Source organism: Rhincodon typus, chromosome 1 (genome assembly GCF_021869965.1).
Source record: "Rhincodon typus isolate 14 chromosome 1, sRhiTyp1.1, whole genome shotgun sequence".
Taxonomy (NCBI): Eukaryota; Metazoa; Chordata; class Chondrichthyes; order Orectolobiformes; family Rhincodontidae; genus Rhincodon; species Rhincodon typus.
The window spans coordinates 171889975-171899085 of NC_063332.1; the positions used below are offsets into that span (position 1 = coordinate 171889975).

Sequence of the window (9111 nt, forward strand, 5' to 3'; positions counted from 1 at the left end):
GGCCTGCTGTGTTCATCCAGCTCTACACCTGGTTACCTAAAAGAGATTGTTTGGCCGTTTGCTTAATTGTTGTTAGTGGAAACTTCTTGGGTGCCAGTTGGCTACCACATTTCCTGCAGAACAACTGTCACGGCATTTCAAAGACCCCTTCTTGGTTGTAAATCACTTTAGTAAGTGCAGAAATGCAGTGGGCGATGTCAGGTATGGGTAAGTGCCCCAGGCGGTCAGATTTTCATTCCAGGGTGACTTGTTGCCTTGGGAAGTGAACTAGGCAACCCCAGAATGACAGCAGAGGCTGCAAGCTGTGGATCTGGGCTGGGTGCAAGGCCCCAGGCCTCCTTTGTACTGCCACTGCACTGCATTTTAGAAAAAAAAACCAAACTGAAAAACGTCCATCTGCCCCCCGCCTCCCCCCACCCACCCACTCACTCCTAATGCCCCTTCCACTAGAACAAAAAGAACAAAAGAGAAATACAGCACAGGAACAGGCCCTTCGGCCCTCCAAGCCTGTGCTGATCATTATGCCCTGACTAAACTAAAAAAAAAACCTTCTGCCCTAATTCGGTCCATATCCCTCTCTTCCCTCCCTATTCATGTAACCATTCAGATGCCTGTTAAATGTTGCCGATGTGCCTGCTTCCACCACCTCCTCTGGTAGTGCGTTCCAGGCTCCTACCACTCTTTGCGTGAAATACTTTCCTTGCACACCTCCTTTAAACTTTCCTCCTCTCACATTGAATCTGTGCCTCCTTGTAATTGAAACTTCAACCCTGGGAAAAAAACCTTTGACTGTTCATCCTATCTATGCCTCTCATAATTTTGTAGACTTCTATCAGGCCTCCTCTCAGCTGCCGTCTTTCCAGTGAAAACAATCCTAGTCTTTTTAACCTTTCCTCATATCCAATTCCCCAGAGACTGGGCGACATCCTGGTGAATCTTCTCTGCACGGTCTCTAAAGCTCCCACGTCCCTCTGGTAATGTGGTGACCAAAACTGCACAAAGTACTCCAAATGCGGCCTATCAAGGGTTTTATATTGCTGCAACGTGGTTTGCCAACTCCATGCCCCAACTGATGAAAGCAAGCCGTATGCCTTCTTAATCACTTTGGCCTCCTGCGTTGCCACTTTTAGGGAACGGTGGATCTGTACACCCAGATCCATCTGTATGTTAATGTTCCTAAGGGTTCTACCATTTACAGTATAATACTCACCTAAATTTGATCCTGCAAAATGCATCACCTCATATTTGTCTGGATTAAACTCCATCTGCCATTTCTGTGCCCAAGTCACCAATCTATCTATATCCTGTTGTATCCTTTCACAATCGTCAGCACTATCAGCAACTCCACCAATCTTAGTGTCATCTGCAAACTTACTAATCAGACCACCCACGTTTTCCTCCAGATCATTTATATATACTACAAACGACTGAGGATTTAAGATTGATCCCTGTGGAACACCACAGGTTATTGGCCTCCATTCTGAAAAACACCCTTCCACCGCTACCCTCTGTCTTCTATGACCAAGCCAGTTTTGTATCCATCTAGCCAGCCCACCCCGAATCCCATGTGATTTTAGTTTCTAAGCCAATCTTCCAAGTCAATCTGTGCCCCTCTATCCTGCCCCTCTATGGACCCTAATATCACCAGAAAGCAGCGATGCCAAATCCAATTTAGAAACACGGGAGCTGTCTCCAGAAATTGTACATGTGTGAAGCTCAGAACATCCACAAACTCGCCCCCACAAAATGGGAAATGGTATGTGCGTAGGCAGGTCTTCCAATTTTCGGGATTTTTGCCCAGACAGAGAGTGTCTTCATCCTGGCAAAAAGCCACACACAGATTCTTCCTTTCGCCTATTCTGTCTTGCACTCTTTCACCTTTCATTTGAAGTCTAATAGGACCTCCTTTAAAAGGGGCCTGGACTCACTTGCAATTTATTAGAAACGTTACTTTTTTTAATGAGATAACAAGGTGTAGAGCTGGATGAAATTTTTTCTGAAGAAGGGTCTAGGCCCGAAACATCAGCCTTCCTGCTCCTCTGATGCTGCTTGGCCTGCTGTGTTCATCCAGCTCTACATCTTGTTATCTCAGATTCTCCAGCATCTGCAGTTCCTACTATCTCTTACTTGTTTTAATGTAACTCAAGGTTTATTTTCTCTAACACATCCAAGGAATCCAAACTTTTTGAAATTGTCTATGTTAAGGGAAGGTGTTGTTTTTGAAGTACTTTGAGTCACTGTTGTGTTTGGAGGATTGTTGCACAAGTTATCAGAGGACAAATAATTATTTACCTTGTCAGAAACTGCAAATGTGACTGTTTTAATATAACTAACTTCACGTGTGCTTATGTGTTGTTAAAAATAATCAATGGGGTGAGCACCATAACAATGAACCAGATGAGTGCACTCCAAAGGAACTGAAGTTGGGAGCAAACTCTAATGATTCCTGTCTAAATACTGAACAAATTTTAATTTATCGGCATGATCTGGATGAAGTTTTTAACGCTTTGAAACCCATGATCATACCGAGTCACAGAACAGGCTCTCAACAATTGAATAATCGATTGCTGTCCTTGTTTCCTGTGCCCTTTCCTTATTCAGCGGTTAAAATTGGCATCAACATTTCTGATAGGAGAACACTTCTGTATTATTTATTAATTACCTTTTTGGTGTTGTTTTATTCCAGGTGTGTTGTACGAATTTGGAAGGCCAAACCTTCTTCTCAAAGAAAGACAAGCTCCTATGCAAGAAGCATGCTCACACAGTGAACATGTAAAACTCATCAATGAGCTGTGAGAAAGATGATGATCGAAGATAACATTTGGAGGGATGGAATAGAAATGAATATTTTGCTTTTTTTTCTTTGTTGCTGTGAAAGACATCCAAACCATAACTTAGTCACTGGGGTTTGAAGGGGGAAGGGGTTGGTGTGAGGTGTTTGAATCTATTTTGGTTTTGGGCTCTTTTTAGATCTTTAATTCCAAATACATGGGTCGTTGGTAGCCAGTGTCATGGCTGCATTTCACTGGCTGAAGAACTGCATTCAAATAGCTATCTTGAATCTTTTAATGACCTGTTGCATAACATTTATTTAGGTATGCCTTCAAACATAGATCCTGCCTTTTTCTTCCAAACTTTGCATAAATGATCCCTGTTGCTGTAAAGGCTTTATGTAATAGTGTAGACATTCAGTTAAAATGATCATAATAAGTGTTTACTAGGACACTTTTCCAAACTTATTATCAGCCTAATTTGTTTAGAATCACATTAAGTCACTGTCTATTTTGAAATATTGCCATTTCTGGATTCAGAATTAACTTGGTCCCTTTTGTGCATTGAAGAGCATTTCCACAATTAAGCTCCTTACAACCATCAACTTATTTGGGAAGAAATTAATTCATGAGACAGCAAACATTGCCTATGGATTTGTGAATAAGTTGGCTGGAATTTGACGGATGCCTGTGAAGGGAAATAGTGTTTTATTTACGCAAAGGTGATGGACTGGTCAGTCTTGTTGATGTTGATCTCGGTTGGAATATGCATAGTGTAAGAGACATGTACCAGCAGCTTCAAGGATTTCAAATCATTGTGATGTGTTTCTTGTGAAACATCTTTAACCACTGTTTAATGGTTAAATTAAATGCCACCCTATTGTGAAAATCATGGTTGAAGTTGGGAATAACGAAGCCACCAAGCTCTGGGAATCCTGGAATTGTCCAATTTTATTAAACTAGAAGAGTGTGGTGTGAAATTTAATGCTACAAATTAACTGGTAATTACTTTCCTGGATCTGCTGGGCTATGTTTAAAGTTAGTGTAGTGTGTCTTAAATTTGCATCTCATCTGACTGGCAGACTAACTGGGGACTGGTGAAGCGGCATTCTGATGGTGTTGAAATCAATTTTGAGAACCAGAACAGGAAGGACTTTGGGTGGTAGGAAATCTCTCACTGTCACAATGTAGAGAAGGGGGGATTCTAGACTTCATAAGCGTCCTTTGCCATTTATTATGACTGGACAGCTGAATGGTGATCTGACCACAAGGTCAATTTGGATCAGGCACCTTTGTGGAGAACCAGGAATTATCTCAAGTTGAGCTTTTTTTTGTTAAAAGGAAAGTAAGGATCTACCAACTTCATCTCTGCAATGTACCGCAACCCATGGTATGAACAAAGGAGTTACTTGTTACAGGGTACTGGAGCTTGGTTTTTAACTGCCTAACTCATATTGCATTATTTATATTGTCTGAAGCTGTTTAGATAGGGGGATTTATAATGCATCTTGAGATGATCAAGTGTTTATAGCTAGATTATTCCTGCTCCCCCTTCTTACATTATTGATCAAAGAGATTGGGAGGGGTGGTTGATCTAACTAGTGTGATGGTCATCAGTGTTTGTGGATTTCCACCTGTTTAATTGTGCCAAGCCTTGGGTTAATGAATGGGTGGTTTTACTTCTTGTACCCTGATATAAAGTTAAATGGTCCTGTTGTACTGGTCTAATGCTGTGTACATGAATGAGTGTGCAGGACTGGTGAGGGGAGTGCAGGTGTTGGAGAGGAATTTCACATGCATTCCTTTGACCCTCAGCCAATACTTGGCTTTGCAAGCCTATAAAGGAGTTGCAATGCCATTGTACCGAATGAACTTAAAGTCAAAGAGCTGAGAAATGTGTCAGGTCTATGAAAGCGTGAAAGCCCAAGACAATTTGTGTATAAAGAACATTTCTTGTTGACAGAAAGTTTCACAGTTGCCCTCGGGAGTTAAAGTATTTGCTGCTCTCCCGTTCCATGTGTAATAGGGCAAGATATCCTGGGTGGCAAGGGGAGAGCTGTACCTATTTGTTAATTTAGTGTGAGACCATCATTCTTACTTCAGTATGTTCCATGTTTTAAGTTAACATATAGCTCATGTGTTTAGGTCAGTTAAAAGTTTCACCTGTCAAAGCTAGTCTCACAAGCAAAGGTGCGCATCATTTTAGTGTGATAATGTTCATAGACAAACATAGCTTCTCATATGTTTTATCTTTTAAGATAGGATCCACAGATTAAATTTTCTTTAGACAGTTCATAGCACGATCATTAGTTTTGTAAACTCAAGAACAGGGAGCAGTCCCATTACAATCCATTATAATTGGATTAAAGGGCAAATTGGCCAGAAAATTCATTTGTTTGGCCCACTCTGACTGCTTTTATGCAATAGAATAACACACATCTGGCCTTGTCTGTGGTCTCTGGGATGTATCTTTCATAAGAATGTACAATTAGGTAATGTGATAACCAAGCAGCCCGATTACCTACAGAAAAGAACTAAAGGGCTAAGTTTAAAACCATCTAACACTTTGATACAGTATTACATTTGTCTATAGTTCTTAGGGTGAGAGGTCTTATGTGGTATCTTCAGATGGACGAGTCTGTTGTGTGCTGGAGGTGAGTCACAGGCGAAGTAGTCAACAACGCAAGATGATCATCCAATATTGAGTTTCTCCATCATTTCAAGTGACAATGTGCCACTATAATAACTAAATGCAATGTTGCTAATTCCTCTCATTCTCAACTGTTGGACCTTTTGTTTCTTAAGGATGAACTGAAATTCTCAAAATTGTGCTGAGCTTTTGCAGAAGTAATTGTCACTCAGGCAATTTTTTTTGATTTTTAAAGGTTGAAATGTATTTTCTTGACTATATTGAAATATGGTGCCAGGTGTGGAAGCGAATAAAAGTGGGTTGTTCCTGTTTACGCACGCTGAGGATCTGAATGAATGTGTGTCAATTATCTATCTGCATCAGTTCCCTTTAATGCTACAGGTGCTTGTCTACAAAAGAGAGAGGAATCAAAGAGTATACACCTGGCATGAATTGCATGAGAGAAAAATGTAGTCATTGTTGAAAAATTAACTTGTGATTTTAAAAAAACAAGCTTTTTCTGTCAGCACATTTTAAGAGTAAGTTAGAATGAGAGCATCCTGTGCCAAAATACATGCTTACTCTCATTCACCTAAAAGCCATAGTAAAGGAGGATCCAGAGTTGTGTCGGAAGGAAGATGTGGAGAGTTGATATTTTGACATGTGTTTAGCTCTTCATTTCTACCCTCCCCACCCGACTCTATCACTAGCCCCATACATTTGTTATGTAATTCATAACAGATGTTACTATGGTCAAAACTCACTCGACACCAGGTTATAGTCCAACAGGTTTATTTGAAATCACAAGCTTTCGAAGCGCTGCTCCTTTGCCTGATGAAGGGGCAGCGGTCTGAAAGCTTGCAATTTCAAATAAACTTTTTGGACTATAACCCTGGTGTCATGTGATTTTTGACCTTGTCCACCCCAGTCCAACACTAGCACCTCCACATCACTGATGTTACTATAGCAATTAACTTGACTTGCCATCAGTTCATTTCAGCCTGCTCTCTGCAACACATATTTGTCTGTGAACTAATTTGGATTTGTGCAGTACCAAGTGCACTTCGAGGAAATGCTTAACATTTTGTGCTGAATCTCAGTCGCTTGTTTGAACGGGTACATTGTGGTTATGTGTTGACTTATTTAGCAAACAAACCAAAGCCTTTTTAATATTACCCGAAACAGGATGATGTGAGCGTTCACCCTCTCATCGTTCTGGAGCAGATTGTATGAAATATTCTTGACGTACTTGAGAAACATTTCAGATGGTCAATCTACCTGTGTTTGCTCCACTTCCAACTGGATTTAGAATTGATTTTCAAAAGGCCTTGAGATGTTGAAAGCTGAAAATTAAAATCACTGAAACAACATAAGGAAATCTACCTGGATTTAAAATATTTTAAAGAGTTGTATGAGAGTTTGCTTTTATATTTATGCATGCCTCATTTATGAATATATGCAATGAGAATACTTTTGAACTGAAATGCTTAATTGCCAATGTGCTTCCACTCAATCACTAGTTTGACTGTATCAGAAGTATAATAACATGATTTGCTTCCCTATATGCACATTAATAAATTTTTATTTCACATTCTTTACAAGAAGTTTTTTTTTACATTTCCAAGAAGTCTCTTATTTGCTCTTCAGTCATACCAATATAATTCACTTCTTTATTTAACAGTTCAAGGTGCTGATCTCACTACCCATTTCTCCCCAGTCCACTTTCAGGGGAATGCTTCTTTTCCCCAGGTGCAAACATCAGGATAAAGAAGTTGAGACCATTTCAACAAATGATAGATGTGGAGATTGTTTAAGGAATGCATGCTGCATGTGCTCGATATGTTTATCCCTAGCAGGCAGGGAAGATGCAGTCGAGTAAGGGAGCCTTGGCTCTCGAGGGAGGTCGAACAACTGGTTAAGAGGAAGAAGGATGCTTATGTAAGGTTTAGGAAACAAGGATTGGAAAAGGCTCTAGAGGGATACAAGTTATCCAGGAAGGAGCTGAAGAAAGGGCTTAGGAGAGCTATAAGGGGGCATGAGAAAACCTTGGCAGATAGATAAAGGAAAACTCCAAGGCTTTTTACACATACATGAGGAATAAGAGAATGACCAGAGAAAGGGTAGGGCCAATCAAGGATTGTAAAGGGAATTTGTGCACGGAGCCTAAAGAGATAGGAGAGGTCCTTAATGAATACTTTTCTTCAGTATTCACAACTGAAAGGGACCTAGTTGTAGAGGGGGACGGTGTGAAACAGGCTGGTAGGCGAGAGGAGGTCAATGTTAGTAAGGAAGATGTACTAGGAATTTTGAGGAATTTGAAGATAGATAAATCCCCCAGGCCTGATGGGACTTATCCGAGGATTCTATGGGAAGCGAGGGAAGAGATCGCAGGGCCTTTGGCAATGATCTTTTTGTCCTCACTGTCCACGGGTATAGTGCTGTAAGATTAGAGAGTGGCAAACGTCATTCCTTTGCTCAAAAAAGGGAACAGCAATAACCCCAGAAATTACAGGCCAGTTAGTCTTACTTCAGTGGTGGGCAAATTATTGGAAAGGGCTCTGAGAGATAGGATTTATGATCACTTGGATAGGCACAGTTTGATTTGTGATAGTCAACATGGATTTGTGAGGGGCAGATCATGCCTCACAAACCTTATTGAATTCTTTGAAGAGGTGACCAAACACGTGGATGAAGGTAGAGCAGTGGATGTGGTATACATTGATTTAAGTAAGGCGTTTGATAAGGTTCCCCATGGTAGGCTCATGCAGAAAGTAAGGAGGCACGGAATAGGGGGAAATGTGGCAGATTGGATTCAGAATTGGCTGACCCTTAGAAGGCAAAGGGTGGTAGTGGACGGAAAATATTCAACATGGTGCTCAGTTGCGAGTGGTGTACCACAAGGATCTGTTCTGGGTCCTCTTCTATTTGTGATTTTTGTAAATGATTTGGATGAAGGAGTGAAAGAGTGGATTAGTAAGTTTGTGGACGATACGAAGGTGGGTCGCGTTGTGGACAGTGCGGAGGGCTGTTCTAGGTTACAAAGGGACATTGATAGGATGCAGAGCTGGGCTGAGAAGTCGCAGATGGAGTTTAACCCTGAAAAGTGTGAGATCATTCATTTTGGAAGGACAAATTTGAAAGCAGAATACAGGGTTAACGGAAAGATTCTTGGCAGTGTGGAGGAGCAGAGGGATCTTGGGTTTCATGTCCACAGTTTCCTGAAAGCTGTCACCCAGGTGGATAGAGTTGTTAAGAAGGCGTATGGTGTGTTAGCTTTCATTAATAGAGGGATTGAGTTCAAGAGCCATGAAGTTATGCTCCAGCTATACAAAAGCCTGGTTCGGCCACATCTGGAGTATTGTGTTCAGTTCTGGTCGCCTGATTACAGGAAAGATGTGGAAGCTTTGGAAAAGGTGCAGAGGATGTTGCCTGGAATGGAGGGTAGGTCTTACGAGGAAAGGTTGAGAGAGCTAGGGCTTTTCTCTTTAGAACGACGAAGGATGAGAGGTGACTTGATAGAAGTGTACAAAATGATCAGAGGTATTGATAGAGTGGACAGCCAAAGACTTTTTCCTAGGATGGAGGTAGCTATTATGAGGGGGCATAGTTTTAAAGTGAGTGGAGGTAGATATAGGGGAGACGTCAGAGGTAGGTTCTTTACTCAGAGAGTGGTAGGGGCATGGAATGCATTGCCGGAGAGGGTAGTGGAGT

The 9111-nt window shown here is 41.2% G+C and overlaps 1 protein-coding gene across 3 annotated transcripts in view; it reads left to right on the forward strand.

The window, feature by feature from the left end:
• The window catches only part of pdlim5a (PDZ and LIM domain 5a), a 237926-nt gene extending 230928 nt beyond the window's left edge, over positions 1–6998 (forward strand). For all 3 annotated transcript variants that reach the window (XM_048595832.1, XM_048595842.1, XM_048595848.1), the window contains exon 13: positions 2687–6998. In XM_048595832.1, the coding sequence (XP_048451789.1) occupies positions 2687–2776 (90 nt within the window). In that variant the 3' untranslated portion in view covers positions 2777–6998. The remainder of the gene's footprint in view (positions 1–2686) is intronic.
• The last annotated feature ends 2113 nt before the right edge of the window (positions 6999–9111 follow it).